This window comes from Bombina bombina, chromosome 2, assembly GCF_027579735.1.
Source record: "Bombina bombina isolate aBomBom1 chromosome 2, aBomBom1.pri, whole genome shotgun sequence".
Taxonomy (NCBI): domain Eukaryota; kingdom Metazoa; phylum Chordata; class Amphibia; order Anura; family Bombinatoridae; genus Bombina; species Bombina bombina.
Window position 1 is genome coordinate 1,326,560,175 of NC_069500.1, and position 18,362 is coordinate 1,326,578,536.

General features: G+C 38.4%; 1 protein-coding gene across 1 annotated transcript in view; it reads right to left on the bottom strand.

Annotated features, from left to right (window-relative positions):
* Window positions 1-399: 399 nt before the first annotated feature.
* Window positions 400-18,362, bottom strand: part of RGS12 (regulator of G protein signaling 12) — a 447,605-nt gene continuing 429,642 nt past the window's right edge. Inside the window, exon 18 of the mRNA XM_053704191.1 lies at window positions 400-1,445. Within this exon, the coding sequence (XP_053560166.1) occupies window positions 1,090-1,445 (356 nt within the window). The 3' untranslated portion in view covers window positions 400-1,089. The remainder of the gene's footprint in view (window positions 1,446-18,362) is intronic.

Sequence of the window (18,362 nt, forward strand, 5' to 3'; positions counted from 1 at the left end):
TTTTTCAAATAAAGATACCAAGAGAACGAAAAAAATTGATAATAGGAGTAAATGAGAATGTTGCGTAAAATTGCATGCACTCTCTGAATCATGAAAGACAACAATTTGGATTCAGTATCCCTTTAACTATGCATTGTGCAGGGCAAATTCAGCCCTTACCATGGGTTTTGCCCTTGATAATGATGATAAGATTTCAAATCACCTGCAATTCATCTCTTTGTGAGAGTATTGAACTAAATCTCACATTTCAGAGCAGCAATTTTTTTTGGTATATAATTCTCTCAGACAGGCAGATATAGCAGGTTTTGAACTATTCTTGCTTTGTTTCCTGCACTCTCTCTGCTTTGATCACATTATAGTAAAGAAGTGCTACAGAACACATAAACACAAGGCAAATGATTTAGTCTACAAAATAATTTAATTTTATCACCAGATCAGTGAAATTAACATGGAAGTTGCATGGTTACCTCAAATCTAGATTAAGCAAAACTATTGTTTTTATTGAAATGTGTGACATTAAAAAATAAAAAATATCTCCAATCAGAGGATGTAAAAGTGCATTACATTTACTCAACAACTCTTAAAATGTACATTTCATGATAAATATGTAAATCCAACACAATTCTTCATCAACAAATGTGCTGTGAAAGTGCCACATTATACAAAAAAAAGTTTTCTATGAGTTATCATTTAATACATGTTTTTTACTGCAAATAAATGTATTGAAAGCTTCAATAAATTCCACACATGAGCATAAATGCTTTGGTCCTTACCCACAAGGCACCAGTGTTGGGTATTACATGCTTATCAGAGTAATAATGTAGTGGTAATACTGTAAAATCAAAGTCCTTATGTCCTAAATAAAATAAAATAAAAATCATATTTATTAAAAGGTATGTTGGCAAAAAAAATGCCATGTACTAATATTCTTTCTTGCATGAATAATACATATAATATTTTGTAGTCAAGTCAAAATCACCTAAGATCCCGGAAATGTGCAAAATTAGAGTTTTTATGCTGGTTGTTTCATGGATTGCCCAACAAACATCACTGGTAAGTATATAAGCCATATGGATTTGGTAAGATGTCCTACACAAACGTGGCTTTGTACGCCACGTCCGAGTCTTTACTTCTTTCATTCTTTGCAGTTACCATTGAAGGAAGGTCAGAGGTCTTATATACACCTGTCCTCATCCGGCCTTTACAAGTCTTTAGCTCGGAAACATAACCCTCAAAACTACAGTCCATATCCTCTCTTGGACATTGTTTTCTGCTTTCCTGTTGAACTCCATCAACATCAATAATACTACTGGCTGGAATGGGATTAGCTGAACGATTATGTCTGTCAGCAGATTTGAGTTCTCTGTTATCCTTGGAATAGACAGGAGAATTCTCCCAGAAACTCTCGGTGCTCCGTGACAATATTTTGTTCTTTCCACAGCTACCTGAAAGGGAGAGAAAAATACTATAAATCTTCTAAGTTTTGGAATAAACAATTTACAACAGTATTTCCTCTACTAAAACACAGATCAGGAAATTGATATAAACTGGACTCACTTGCTACATATTCCTAGATATATCAAATAATGTATTATTATTCCAAATGAACAAACAGCACTGAAAATGATTATTTTATAGGAAATTGAAATATCAGATGTATTTTATTCATGGTTTCTCCGTACAGATGTTTATTCAGTTCAGTCATCTCCTAATCAGTGTTTCCATGGGATGGAAAGATTTCACAAAAGTCATTAAAACAAATCACTCACTTTTTAAGGAAATTTGTATTGTGTTTTAACAAACCTGGGGGGGGATTTATTTAAAGGTTAATTATGACAATGCATAAAAGCAGACAGATTGCTGAAGTCATTGTCATATGGAATAGTACTGGACAGCTTTGCAGGGGTTAAAAACACAATTTATATTGTCACTGGTTTGTTCCTTTAATGATGACATTTTATATAATGCAACATTCATATAATCATTCATACACCCTTTGTGGTGTTAATATTTGAACTATCTATATTAATTATTTAATTCTGACTGGGTGAATTATATTGTTTACAAATAGCTCCATTAACTTTTTTCCTTTGGTATCCCTACCTATACTGAAAGCTTATATAGGCTATTAACAAGCTATGTAAACAGCAGAAGAAATTACACTCCTAGTGGGGTGTAGGAGAGATAAGTAATAAAATGTTAATCTTCCATTGTTCTCCCTAAGCATTGGGCTTTGCTATACAGATATAAGAATAAGAAGCATGTGTGTGTACAGAAAGTGATAAAATAATGAGATCTGATTTTAGCTGCAAGTTCAACCCATTTTTATGGATTGCGGTTTCAAATAACAAAACCAGCTATTTCATATGCAAAAATAAATTTAAAGTAGCAATTTATCATACATTTTATACTCTGCAGCTGGTATAACAAGTCATTAGAAATACATTAAGGGAAAAAAACAATTTTATAGTACACTGTCCCTTTAAATTGATCTTAATCCATTTCAATTCCCAGTAGGTTCTTGGTTTCCTTGAAGGGACAAGAAACCAAAAACATTTTAGACAGAGCATACAATTTTACACAAAAGAAAAAGCACTCCCGGGTTTCACAGCTATGCAGGCTTAATCAGGATATCCGTACCTCCAAACAGCAGCCTTTCACAAATCAACAAATACTCACAGAGTCAACATCCACATAGCAGTGATCAAGCGTGGAGCACCACGTGAAACATGTCTGCAGTCCATTTGCTGTGACCCATTCTGAGCATATATGGGGCTGAGGCTCCTTTTTGTTTTTAACATATCCCAATAAAGAGCGCAGTTTTTACTTTTCAAGTGGATGTTGCCTCTGTTAGTAACATAGTAGATAAGGTTGAAAAAAGACTGAAGTCCATCGAGTTCAACCTATACAAATCTAAAATACTTACAAAAAGCTCCAGTTAAGCTTAAATAACCCCATTAAAATGTGACCCATTTAATACCAGCAATCATATCCATGAATTTTGTTTATATACAGAAATGTATCCAGACTATTTTTAAATGTATCAATGGTATTGGCATTCACTACCTCCTTTGATAATGAGTTCTACAATTTTATTGCTCTTACAGTGAAAAAACGTTTCCATTGCAGGAGATTAAATATCCTTTCCTCCAACCTTAAATTATGACCTCTTGTCAGAAACAATTTTCTTGGAATAAACAGAGCTTCTGCCATCTCTGTATATGGGCCTTGAATATATTTATATAAAATAATCATGTCACCTCTCAAGCGCCTTTTTTTCTAAAGAGAACAGACCCAGTTTGGCTAGCCCCTCCTCATAGGTTAATTTCTCCAATCCCCTTATTAGCTTTGTGGCCCTTCTCTGAACTTTTTCTAGTTCTGCAATATCTTTTTTAGCAATCGGTCCCCAGAACTGCACTCCAAACTCAAGTATTCGTTGATTTGTGAAAGGCTGCTGTTTGGATGTGCGGATATCCTGATTAATACAGGAGAAAAAATGACAGGCACTGCAGTCCAGGTTAATATGCATATAAAAAGTCCCGTTTATTCAAAGATAAAGAAGGTAAATACCAATCCAAGAAGTAGGAGACCAAAGTAAAGGTAACTCACAACAGGTAAGGGTGACACACAGGTGGCTGACTGACGCGTTTCGCGCCCCCTACAGGCGCTTACTCATAGACACAATACAGGTAATACAGAGATGCTATAAATACACATTTAAACAATCAATTAAGAATGGGAGTTAACCCAATAAAGCCTGAACTAAAAAGCATAGCTAGGATCAGTGTATGTTAATACTATAGCAAGCAAGAAAATATTTGTATGAATAAGAAGCTAAAAAAGGGAAAATATACAAACTGGATGTATGTATCTAAGTGCTCTGATCCATAAATCTTATTATTAAATTATCCAAATTTGTTCCGCAAATGTATATATATATATGATCTTAGGGGCATAGACAAAATCTAACTTATATATTAATAAGAAACCAGGGGACAACAAACATAACCACATATTGTGGTTAATACCTTAGACATTAAAACAAAAAATGGAAAATAATAACAATGAAATGAAGAATACATTTACATAATGGGTAATTGAATATCAGTTATATTATGTGTCATTGATAAAATAGTCAATGTCACATTCTCTGTTAATGCCCATTGGGATCTAGTTTGAAGCTGCAGGATCCAATAGATCTCTTTCCTTTGTAAAATTGTATACCTGTTACCACCTCTAGGCGGCACAAGAGCTATGTCAATAATACTGATAGATAAATTAGCTATATTTTTAAAATGTTCTCCATTGAAATGATTTGCAACGGCAGATTCCTTGACATAGTTCCTGGTGTCCCTGAGGTGTTCACCAAACCTTCGTCTGACCTCTCTAGAGGTCTGACCAACGTATTGGCATTGGCAAAGATTACATGTTAAAAGGTACACAACAAAGGTTGTACCACAGTTTGCATAAAAGTTAGTAGTATACCTTATGTGTGTATTGCTGCTTTCAAATTGGTTGCCCACTGTAACTGAGGAACACATACCACAATTTCTACTAAGGCACTTGAAACTTCCATGTCTATTCAACCATTGTGTACCTCTCAAGTTTTTTCTAACTACCTGACTAGGAGAGAGGCTACGGGCTAAAGTTTTCGGCTTTTTTGCCACAAATTGACGATTCTGAGTTAAAGGAGATAAGATGGTATCCCCTTGAAGAACATGTAGGTGTTTTTTAAGAATTTTTGCTATCTTGTCATATTGGCTACTAAATTCAGTAGTGAAAACTACAGCTTCACCAAAGGAATTATTACACGGTTGCCGTATGCTAGTATCATAGGTTTTAATCTCGACTCTGCATTTTTCAAGAGCTACTGCACTATAGCCTCTAGCAATTAGTCTATTTTTAAGTTCTAGAGACTGTGTTTCATACGTCTCTAAAGACTGTGTATTCCTTTTTAATCTTATAAACTGTCCTCTAGGGACAGCTTTAATAAAATGGCTAGGGTGTTGAGAGGTAGCATGCAGAATTGTGTTACCTGCACTAGGTTTACGGTATGTTTTGGTGTATGCTCTGTTGCCCTCACTGAACAAAGTGAAGTCCAAATAGTTGACCTCTATTTGACTAAAATTGCCTGTGAACTTAAGGTTCATGAAATTATTATCCAAGAAACTCAAAAAAGTCTTGAACAAAGCTTCATCCACAGGCCTCTTAAAGATGATCAAAAGGTCATCTATGAACCTCACAAATAGTAATATGTCCTCTAACCAAGGGTTGAGGACACTATAAACATAGGTAAGTTCCCACCAAGAAACATAGAGATTTGCGAATGCGGGGGCAAATTTTGCCCCCATGGCCGTCCCGCAAATCTGCCTGTAGAACACATTTTCAAACATGAAATAATTGTGGGATAATCCAAATCGTAGAATGTCCCCTATATACTTTTTTATTTCATGTTCAAGGGTTAGCTCTCGATCTAAGAAAAATTCTACAGCCTCTATACCTAGATGCTGTGGTATAGAGGTGTAGAGAGAGCTGATATCCACAACCAGTCAAGTATACTGGGGTTCCCAAACAATAGATTGTATAGTGTGTATTAGGTGGGAGCTATCTCTCAGATAAGATAGTTGTTTAATAGCCAAAGGCTGGAGGATACCATCTAGCCATGACCCCAAAGATTCAAGAAGTGACCCCACCCCAGAGACAATAGGCCTCCCTGGGGGATTGGTGGGGTCCTTATGAACCTTGGGGACATGGTAGAAAATAGGAATGAGAGGGTTACTGGGAACTAGATTTTCAATGTCTGATTCTTTAAAGACACCTAATTGAACACCTTCCTTTAACAGTCTGACCAACTCATTTTTATAGTGAACAGTTGGATTCCCAAGGAGTTTCTGATATACTTTAGTGTCAGAAAATTGTGAAACAGCCTCATTAAAATAGGCCTCCCTATCCAGGACTACAATGCTGCCCCCTTTGTCCGAGTTGCGAATGATAATCTGTTCATTATTCTTGAGTGACTTTAAAGCTAGTCTCTCTTTACGACTCAGATTTTGGGGGGCAGCTTGTACATCCTGCATGCTGTTAAGTCGCAAGATGTCCTCCTGGACTAGCCTCTGATATGCATTGAGGTGTGGGCCCCTGTATTGCACTGGATAAAAATCAGATCTCAGCTTTTCAGGTTTCAAGAGGTCAGAAGGTAGTGTAACACTTCTTTCTCCACTATAGAGATCTGCAAGTTGTACTACTGAGCAGGCCTCACTGAACAATAAATGTGTACTCTCTGAGTGTGGTTGTATAGGAGAATTCACAGTTCCCTGAGGGGCCTCCCCTGTAGGATCTCTAGTAAGGGAGAAATAGCGTTTAAGAGCCAGTTTCCTAATAAATTTATTAAGATCAAGTAAGGTGTTAAAATAAGAAAAATTTGACGTGGGAGCAAAACCTAATCCCTTGCTTAAAACTTTCTTTTCATCAACATTAAGATTATGCTGAGACAGGTTAATTATGCTCAAACCAGTGCTATCTTTATTATTTATTGAACTGTCCCCTTGTGGATTCGGCAAACAGTCATTTAATGTCCCTTCTTCTTTTTTTTTCATCTTTCCTGCTCCTTTGTTTCCTCCATCTCTTTCTTCTTCCAATTCTACGTGGGACATCTGTCTCGTCTTGGGTCTCACCCCTGATAACGTGGTCTGCGATTTGTCCCTCGACGCTTACTGTAAAAAAATAGTAGAAGAAGATGGAGGGGAGAGAGAAGAAGTGACAGAAGATGGAGAGGAAGAGGGTGTTGAACCATAGGAGGTTCCTGCAAAGGACGAATCTGTCTCAGAATTTTCTCCTTCTGAACCACTGAAAACCACCTTCTTATGACCATTCCTTTTCTTTAGTATGGATTTGGGAGTATGAGCAGTAGAGACTGTGGAGTCGTCATGTGTTGTATTCTCATTCCTTAGTAATTTCTGTTGTTTTTTGTATTTATTCCTGTTGTTCCTCTGTAGTTTTCTCAATGCTGCCCAGTTATAGACTTTGTCTAACTCATAGTCCTCTTTGTCCCTCAGGAATTTTTCCCCTTTTCTTTTGGCTTGCTCTTTATCTTGTTTAGCAATGTTATCACTGAGTTGTTTCTGTAATGTTTCATATTTTGTGGAGGCTGAGTACTGCTTTAAATCTTCCTTCAATTCTCCAATAGTGTTACTTAGTGTCGTACGTTTCCTATTCTTAACACGTATGAGAATATTAATTAATTTGAAGGAGCACTCTGTGAGTGCTGTGTTCCACTCCTCCATATCCTCAGTATTGTCAAATGAAAAAGAGGGATATTTTTTAATACAGAGTCCTCTAGGGATCCTTTGTGAGTCTATGTATTTGTTAAATGCTACAATGTCCCACATTAATCTCAAATCATTGGACATTGCATTTTCTAATTACTTAAATTGTCGTTTCATATCTGGGTTATCAAGTGGTTTATCTTGCATTGAAAAAATCTGATCAAAATAATTTTGTCTATGGCTCATTTGGAAAAACATTTCTGGATTAATAAATTCTTGTGCTGAACCAGAGTCCATTAAAGCAGTGCTATCCCCAATAGCTTCTGCTGCACCTGTGTTTACCCCTGCCATGTTGTATGAGTATACAGACCATTGAAACTTAAAATTCCTTCAATCGATCTTAGCAAAAACCTGAAATACTAGGGCTGTGACCATCAAAGTGAATAATGAAGCGTAATATATTAATTAAACTTACAGCAAGTTTTGTAAACAAACAGTTCCATGTATGCAATATAATGTTCAGTGGTATTCAAAGTAAAGGTTGGGCATCAGATTAGGCAAACTTTTCCACGGCTTGTAAATAATTAGTATGCCGCTGATATACTCACATCTGCCCGATTTCCGACCACCTAATGTGTAGCTGTAAGTTACTTCTGTGCGAGTTCAGATTCTTAGGATCCGTGTAGTGTGAAGCAAAAGCGTGTTGAATCTTACTGCTCGAACACAGACGCTTCCTCAATCCGTCCAACCGGAAGTATGCTTGGGGGCCGCAAGGCCGCTTAGGGCTGCCCTAGGAGTGCCGTAATCGGTGTATGCCGAAACCAGCATCAAAGTAATACAGGAGAAAAAATGACAGGCACTGCAGTCCAGTTAATATGCATATAAAAAAAGTCCCGTTTATTCAAAGATAAAGAAGGTAAATACCAATCCAAGAAGTAGGAGACCAAAGTAAAGGTAACTCACAACAGGTAAGGGTGACAACAGGTAAAGATATCCTGATTAAGCCTGCATATCTGTGAAGCCTAGGAGTGCTTTTTCTTTTGTTTGGATCGATTGCACGCCCTTAACGGAGGCTTGTCTACCAGAGCTCCAGACGCTGCAGGCTGAATTTCACAGACCGGTGCCGTTGCTTAAGTGAACGCTGCTCCCATACACGGACCCCCAGAATTGGTAAGCGCCACTGTTTACTTCCTTTGTCCATACAATTTTACAATTTACTTATTTTATCAAATTTAATTTTATTCTTTGCTGAAGAGCATACTTAGGTAGGGAGCGTGCATGTGTCTGGAGCACTACAAGACAACAAACTGTGCTGCCATCTAGTACTCATGCAAATGTATAACATTGTTAAAAGTATTTTTGCAAAACTGCAGCCATATGGTGCTCCAAGCAGGCTCCTTAGCATACCTACCTGCTTTTCAAAAACGGATATCAAGAGAATTAAATATAGCTACAGTCAGCAGAATTTTGAGTGCCTAGGGCTGCACAAAGCCTAAATATGCCACTGAACTAAACATTTTATATAACATGTTAAGGTGTTTACTTTCCCTTTTACACGGCAGTAACCACATTGCAAACCGCTTGCATGATAGCCACACATAACTACAATTGCAGGACCAGGAAGGATTGTCACAGAATGCCCCAGTAAGGACCAAAAATACTCCAGCAATCAGATCACTAACACCTGTTTAAAAGGACCTCAGTCCTAAGTAAGCTCAGCTAGATGAGTGAAGGTTGCAGCAGGGCACCCCAGCCTATGCCTAAGGAACGCTCCCATAAACAAACCAGGGAGATAGAGAGGGTGTCTAAAGTATAGACAGGACTGGGAGTAGGTGGTGCAGTGGGTTCTTACTGGTTACCAGGAAGTGCCAAGATAATAAGATAAACTGTAAACCAGGGAGAGATTTGTAGCAAGGTTGGCTTGTGAAGCCTCTGGTGCGCTGTTTCAGTTTTGAGAACTAGAATATCCACAATTGTTAGAATTAAATGACAAGCAAATGTTGCAAAATAAATAATGAAAGTATATTGTAAAGGTGTTTTACTATGCATAATTATATTACAATCTCAGAGTGTTTCCTGATCCTTTAACTACAGTATGTGATTATTCTCTTTGCCAGCAATAGATCATTAGAAGATTATATTATTGCCCTTTTATGTTTCTTTAAATGGAGGTTCAGTTAGACCTAGAATATGTGTTGCTAATAAAGCAAATACATCATCATATAAACCAGAAGTGATGTAAGGATGAGGTGTCAAGTTCCCAACTTCTCTGGTACTTTCCAATCTTCTTGGCTAAATATAAGTGGAAACGTTGTTTTCACTTCTCTGTTATGTCAGACAGAAACTCGGTTTCCATTTGTTTTTGTTTCATTTTCACTTCAATTCTTCCTTTTTTTTTATTTATGTATTTGTGACATTTTGTGCTATAGCTCTGACTCTCCATGATCATTTTTTCTGATCAAGTACTAAATGCACCAATGATAGAAAGGCCTCTCCAATGAGCATAATCTGCTTCCTAAGTTGTTCCGTACAACCTAAAGACATTCTCCAGGGGTTTGTAAGCGGCTCGCATTTCCTCATGTTTTCAAAAAGATGTCAACTACAGACTTTCATTCTCCATAAAGGGCTAGATTACAAGTGGCGTGCTGTTATTTGCGAAAGTCGCGATAACCAATATTAGAAGTTCACTCAAGCACAAATTTCAGGTTAGCTCAACTGAAGAACTTACGTAAAGGCTAAGTGATAAAAAAAAAAAAAGTTTACCAAACACAACATGAATACATTATAATTAACTGTTACACTCATATATACACTATCTGATAAATATTATTAATATAAATATTAATAACATTTTATAAGGGCAAAAGGGTATATGGTATATGACAAGGGATTTGACTGGAAAAGCTAAATTGTGTGTGTGTGTATATATATATATATATATATATATATATATATATATATATATATATATATATATATATATATATATAGAATACTAGTAGAGAAGGAGGGCACTCACAGGACTTCATACATAAGATAATCTTTTATTGAAGTTGTAACATAAGTATAGTGTCGACGTTTCGGCCTTTTCTTAGGCCTTCTTCAAGACAAATTTCACAATCTCCAGTCCACACAGCCTCTGCGGTTCTCCCTTCTCAGTGACAGAGTCCTGCGGCGGTTCTCCCTTCTCAGTGACAGAGTCCTGCAGGACTCTGTCACTGAGAAGGGAGAACCGCAGAGGCTGTGTGGACTGGAGATTGTGAAATTTGTCTTGAAGAAGGCCTAAGAAAAGGCCGAAACGTCGACACTATACTTATGTTACAACTACAATAAAAGATTATCTTATGTATGAAGTCCTGTGAGTGCCCTCCTTCTCTACTAGTATTCTATACATATTACTTGAGGATTGCACCCAGGCACTGGAAACATTGATGTGGAAGGAGTGCTGGGCCACCGGCTACCATATATATATACATATATATATATATATATATATATATATATATATATATATATATATATATATATATATATATATATATATATATATATATATACATATACATACATACAGTGGGTCAAAAAGTATTTAGTCAACCACCAATTGTGAAAGTTCTCCCACTTAAAATAAACTTTCATGATTCAGATAGAGCATGTAATTTTAAACAATTTTCCAATTTACTTTTATCAACAATTTTGCTTTGTTCTCTTGGTATTCTTAGTTGAAAGCTAAACCTAGGAGGTTCATATGCTAATTTCTTAGACCTTGAAGCCCACCTCTTTCAGATTGCATTTTAACAGTTTTTCACCACTAGAGGGTGTTAGTTAACATATTTCATATAGATAACACTGTGCTCGTGCACGTGAAGTAATCTGGGAGCTGGCACTGATTGGCTAGACTGCAAGTCTGTCAAAAGAACTGAAAAAAGGGGCAATTTGCAGAGGCTTAGATGCAAGATAATCACAGAGGTTAAAAGTATATTATTATAACTGTGTTGGTTGTGCAAAACTGGGAAATGGGTAATAAAGGGATTATCTATCTTTTAAAACAATAAAAATTCTGGTGTAGATTGTCCCTTTAAGAAGATGAGAGAGGCCTGTAATTTTTATCATAGGTATACCTCAACTATGAGAGACAAAATGGGGAAACAAATCCAGACAATCACATTGTCTGATTTGGAAAGAATTTATTTGCAAATTATGGTGGAAAATAAGTATTTTTAGTGTAAGAGTGTGTGTGTGTGTGTGTGTGTGTGTATATATATATATATATATATATATATATATATATATATATATGTGTGTGTGTGTGTGTATGAATATATATATATATATATATATATATATATATATATATATGTATATGTATCTAGCTATGTGTAAGGGTGTGTATATATATATATATATATATATATATATATACACAATATGTGTGTGTGTATTTATATATTTATATATGTATATATGCATAAATATATACACATGTATATACATATTTACACATATAAACACACAAAGGAGCCCTTTCCACTCAAAACAAGAAAATATTTTTTTTTCTATTTTAATATTTTAAAATGTATTTTACTGTGTACTTAATGTAAATATTTTACATTCCAATATTCTTCACATAGGTATTTAGGTATTGATATAAACAGATGATACTAAGAAAAAGAGTGAATTTATTTTTAGTTTGTACAGTGTACCGAATCAGGAAAGTTTAATTTTGACACCCATGTCCATTTAAAGGGTTAAATTACTGCCTTAGACTCAAGGGGATAGAAAAGTAAAATTGAAATGTGCATTCCAGTTTTAAATAGAAGAATTTTTGCAAAATCAGCAAAAATGCTTCTAGTAAAAGTGATTACTGTTTTTCCAGTGGCATATATACATATGCTGTGAGGCCCAGTTCCCCAGTATTCAAACACTACACCTTCTCAGAGAATCAGCAGTGGCTTATATGACACAAATGAAGTGTTCACAGGTACAATACACACCAGCATATGTGTGTATGCCGCTGAAAAACAGTGATCACTTTTATTTAAACTCATATCCAATTAAAGCTCATGCCATTTTATTACACACAAGGTTTAGTCATTTTCTTTTAGACCCGCTAAGCAGTGCTTCCTTATGGGAGTGACACGTGTTGCTTTTGCAAACATTCTAAGTAGTTAAAGGGACAATCCAGCCAAAATTGGAATCCACATGGATGCATTTCAGTTTTGAATAGAAGCATTTGTGTAATATAAATGTATTAGCAAAAATGCTTCTAATGAAAGCTTTAGCTATTTTAAAAGTGTATTTATGTATGCACTGTGCACTAGCATTTTAAACACAGCGCTTGCTTAGAGAGCCTAAGGTGCTTGTACCATCTGGTAATGACTCAATTTGTTTAATTGCTGACATGACACAAGCCCCACTGGCACTCTGAGCAGGTGCAGTGTTTAAAATGCTGGTGCACTTAGCATATCTAGCTATAGATAGGCACGTGCAGAGAAAAATGTTAACACTAAAACAGTGATAACTTTTACTAGTATTTTTGCCAATACATGTACAGGGAGTGCAGAATTATTAGGCAAATGAATATTTTGACCACATCATCCTCTTTATGCATGTTGTCTTACTCCAAGCTGTATAGGCTCGAAAGCCTACTACCAATTAAGCATATTAGGTGATGTGCATCTCTGTAATGAGAAGGGGTGTGGTCTAATGACATCAACACCCTATATCAGGTGTGCATAATTATTAGGCAACTTCCTTTCCTTTGGCAAAATGGGTCAAAAGAAGGACTTGAGAGGCTCAGAAAAGTAAAAAATAGTGAGATATCTTGCAGAGGGATGCAGCACTCTTAAAATTGCAAAGCTTCTGAAGCGTGATCATCAAGCAATCAAGCGTTTCATTCAAAATAGTCAACAGGGTCGCAAGAAGCGTGTGGAAAAACCAAGGCGCAAAATAACTGCCCATGAACTGAGAAAAGTCAAGCGTGCAGCTGCCAAGATGCCAATTGCCACCAGTTTGGCCATATTTCAGAGCTGCAACATCACTGGAGTGCCCAAAAGCACAAGGTGTGCAATACTAAGAGACATGGCCAAGGTAAGAAAGGCTGAAAGACGACCACCACTGAACAAGACACACAAGCTAAAACGTCAAGACTGGGCCAAGAAATATCTCAAGACTGATTTTTCTAAGGTTTTATGGACTGATGAAATGAGAGTGAGTTTTGATGGGCCAGATGGATGGGCCCGTGGCTGGATTGGTAAAGGGCAGAGAGCTCCAGTCCGACTCAGACGCCAGCAAGGTGGAGGTGGAGTACTGGTTTGGGCTGGTATCATCAAAGATGAGCTTGTGGGGCCTTTTCGGGTTGAGGATGGAGTCAAGCTCAACTTCCAGTCCTACTGCCAGTTTCTGGAAGACACCTTCTTCAAGCAGTGGTACAGGAAGAAGTCTGCATCCTTCAAGAAAAACATGATTTTCGTGCAGGACAATGCTCCATCACACGCGTCCAAGTACTCCACAGCGTGGCTGGCAAGAAAGGGTATAAAAGAAGAAAATCTAATGACATGGCCTCCTTGTTCACCTGATCTGAACCCCATTGAGAACCTGTGGTCCATCATCAAATGTGAGATTTACAAGGAGGGAAAACAGTACACCTCTCTGAACAGTGTCTGGGAGGCTGTGGTTGCTGCTGCACGCAATGTTGATGGTGAACAGATCAAAACACTGACAGAATCCATGGATGGCAGGCTTTTGAGTGTCCTTGCAAAGAAAGGTGGCTATATTGGTCACTGATTTGTTTTTGTTTTGTTTTTGAATGTCAGAAATGTATATTTGTGAATGTTGAGATGTTATATTGGTTTCACTGGTAAAAATAAATAATTGAAATGGGTATATATTTGTTTTTTGTTAAGTTGCCTAATAATTATGCACAGTAATAGTCACCTGCACACACAGATATCCCCCTAAAATAGCTATAACTAAAAACAAACTAAAAACTACTTCCAAAACTATTCAGCTTTGATATTAATGAGTTTTTTTGGGTTCATTGAGAACATGGTTGTTGTTCAATAATAAAATTAATCCTCAAAAATACAACTTGCCTAATAATTCTGCACTCCCTGTATAATGCAAATATGTTTCTATTTAAAGATGTAATTCATCTATATGCATTTAAATTTTGACCGGACTGTCCCTTTAATAGAGACTTCAATACTGAGCACTAACCCACAGAGCTTTTCTCCCCACCCACCATTTGCCTTATTTGAAGGAGCCAATCAGGGCTTTAGTCTGCAGACAACAAGGCTAGTCACTGTTGAAAAGTTAGTAAAAGTCTATCTGAATCATGCAAGTTTAATTTTGACTTTTATATACCTTTAAGTGGGTATGCTAGTCCTTTAAATCCACTATAATTGCAGTGCTTGCTTTGTATATTTCACACTTCCAATGCTGTTTTGAAGGCTAAGAGTGAAATATTCCCTTTAAAATGTTCACTATGAAGATTACACTTTCCACCTTACACAAAAACTAATGCTCAGCTAACCAGAAGCAAAATGCTTCAATATCCACTTTAGAAGGGACAACTCCAGTCAAGCATAACATTTTAGAATCATTCCCAGCCTGCCAAAATATTAAGGGCAAAATTATAAGTGGAGCACTAAATATCGCTTTCATAAAAGCGATGTTATCGCTCCACTGAGTAATACCAGCACACGCCAATGTGCGCTGGCATTACAAAGCTCGTGTTCGCATTGCTAGGAAGCAATGCACTCAAGAGCGCGCGCTTTTATAGACTCCAATGGGAGCCTCATTCTCATAACTAGCGCAGCGAAGGGGGTAAGTCGCACAGCGATGGGCAGAAAATGTCAATATATATGTATATGCTTATAAATATGTATGTGTTAATACAGGGAGTGCAGAATTATTAGGTAAGTTTTATTTTTGAGGATTAATTTTATTATTGAACAACAACCATGTTCTCAATGAACCCAAAAAACTCATTAATATCAAAGCTGAATAGTTTTGGAAGTAGTTTTTAGTTTGTTTTTAGTTATAGCTATTTTAGGGGGATATCTGTGTGTGCAGGTGAATATTACTGTGCATATTTATTAGGCAACTTAACAAAAAACAAATATATACCCATTTCTATTATTTATTTTTACCAGTGAAACCGATATAACATCTCAACATTCACAAATATACATTTCTGACATTCAAAAACAAAACAAAAACAAATCAGTGAGCAATATAGCCACCTTTCTTTGCAAGGACACTCAAAAGCCTGCCATCCATGGATTCTGTCAGTGTTTTGATCTGTTCACCATCAACATTGCGTGCAGCAGCAACCACAGCCTCCCAGACACTGTTCAGAGAGGTGTACTGTTTTCCCTCCTTGTAAGTCTCACATTTGATGATGGACCACAGGTTCTCAATGGGGTTCAGATCAGGTGAACAAGGAGGCCATGTCATTAGATTTTCTTCTTTTATACCCTTTCTTGCCAGCCACGCTGTGGAGAACTTGGACGCGTGTGATGGAGCATTGTCCTGCATGAAAATCATGTTTTTCTTGAAGGATGCAGACTTCTTCCAGTAGGACTGAGAGTTGAGCTTGACTCCATCCTCAACCCGAAAAGGCCCCACAAGCTCATCTTTGATGATACCAGCCCAAACCAGTACTCCACCTCCACCTTGCTGGCATCTGAGTCGGACTGGAGCTCTCTGCCCTTTACCAATCCAGCAATCTGGCCCATCAAGACTCACTCTCATTTCATCAGTCCATAAAACCTTAGAAAAATCAGTCTTGAGATATTTCTTGGCCCAGTCTTGACGTTTTAGCTTGTGTGTCTTGTTCAGTGGTGGTCGTCTTTCAGCCTTTCTTACCTTGGCCATGTCTCTGAGTATTGCACACCTTGTGCTTTTGGGCACTCCAGTGATGTTGCAGCTCTGAAATATGGCCAAACTGGTGGCAAGTGGCATCTTGGCAGCTGCACGCTTGACTTTTCTCAGTTCATGGGCAGTTATTTTGCGCCTTGGTTTTTCCACACGCTTCTTGCGACCCTGTTGACTATTTTGAATGAAACGCTTGATTGTTCGATGATCACGCTTCAGAAGCTTTGCAATTTTAAGAGTGCTGCATCCCTCTGCAAGATATCTCACTATTTTTGACTTTTCTGAGCCTGTCAAGTCCTTCTTTTGACCCATTTTTCCAAAGGAAAGGAAGTTGCCTAATAATTATGCACACCTGATATAGGGTGTTGATGTCATTAGACCACACCCCTTCTCATTACAGAGATGCACATCACCTAATATGCTTAATTGGTAGTAGGCTTTCGAGCCTATACAGCTTGGAGTAAGACAACATGCATAAAGAGGATGATGTGGTCAAAATACTAATTTGCCTAATAATTCTGCACTCCCTCTGTGTATATACACATATTAGCACAAATATATATGTACTAGTCCTAAAACCCATTCACACGGGCCATATTTTGCAGTACAGCGGTCCCATCCCTTGCTCTCTCTCTCTCTCTCTCTGTCTGTCCCCATCTCTTTTGTGTTCTCTCCCCCTCTCTTTTGTGCTCTCTCCCCCTCTCTTTTGCGCTCTTTCGCTCCACCTCTCTTTTGCTCTCTCTCCCCCCTCTCTTTTGCTCTCTCTCTCCCCCCTCTCTTTTGCTCTCTCTCCCCCTCTCTTTTGTACTGTCTCCCCCTCTCTTTTGCGCTCTCTCTCGCTCCACCTCTCTTTTGCTCTTTCTCTCCCCCCTCTCTTTTGCTCCCTCTCTCCCCCTCATTTGCTCTCTCTTGCCCTCTCTTATGCTCTCTTTCCCCCTCTCTTTTGCGCTCTCTTTCTCCCCTCTCTTTTATGCTCTTTCTCTCCCCTCTCTTTTGCGCTCTCTCTCCCCCCTCTTTTGCGCGCTCTCTCTCCCCCTCTCTTTTGCGATCTCTCTCGCCCTTTCTTTTGCGCTCTCTCTCCCCCCTCTCTTTTGCGCTCTCTCCCCCCTCTCTTTTGCGCTCTCTCTCTCACCCCCTCTCTTTTGCGCTCTCTCTCCCCCCTCTCTTTTGCTCCCTATCTCCCTCTCTCTTTTGCTCCCTCTCTCCCTCCCTTTCTTTTATGCTCTTTCTCTCCCCCCTCTCTTTTGCGTTCTCTATTTTGTGCTCTCTCTCTCCTCCCCTCTTTTGCGCAATCTCTCTCCCTCTCTTTTGCGCTCTCCCTCTCTTTTGTGCTCTCTCTCTCCCCCCCTTTCTTTTGTTCTCTCCCCCCTCTCTTTTGCGCTCTCTCCCCCCTCTCTTTTGCTCCCTCTCTCCCCCTCTCTTTTGCGCTCTCTCCCCCTCTCTTTTGCGCTCTCGCTCCCCCCCTCTCTTTTACGCTCTCTCCCCCCTCTCTTTTGCATTCTCTCTCTCTTTTGCCCGCTCTCTCTCCCCCTCTCTTTTGCGCTCTCTCTCCCCTCTCTTTTGCGCTCTCTCTCTCCCCCTCTCTTTTGCGCTCTCTCTCTCCCCCTCTCTTTTGCTCTGTCTCTCTCTCCATCCCTCATTTTTGCTCTGTATCTCCCGCCTTTTTTTTTTGCTCTCTCTCTCCCCCTCTCTTTTGCTCTGTCTCTCTCCCCTCTCTTTTGCTCTCTCTCTCCATTCCTCTCTTTTGCTCTCTCTCTCCCCCCTCTCTTTTTCTCTCTCTCCCCCTCTCTATGCTCTCTCTCCCCCTCTCTTTTTCTCTCTCTTCCCTCTATTTTGCTCTCTCTCCCCCCTCTCTTCTGCTCTTCCCCCTATCTTTAGCTCTTTCCTATCTCTTTTTGTCTCTCCCCTCTCTCTTACGCCGCCCACGTTCCAGTCGGCCACACCCATGTCCCCGCCGGCCACACACCCACCCAACCGGCCACGCCCACTTTCGCCACAACAGCATGTCAGGTAAGTCCAGGTGTGTTTGTCCTGTGCTGTCTCTACTGCGCGTGAAAGCTTCGGACAAACACACTTGGCCTTTTATATAATACATGATAATTAACCAGAGCTTACAGGAGAAGTGGAAATAGATATAACTTTGGAATTTGTCAGAAAAACAAAATGTATGCTTACCTGATAAATTTCTTTCTTTTAGGGCATGGAGAATCCACAACG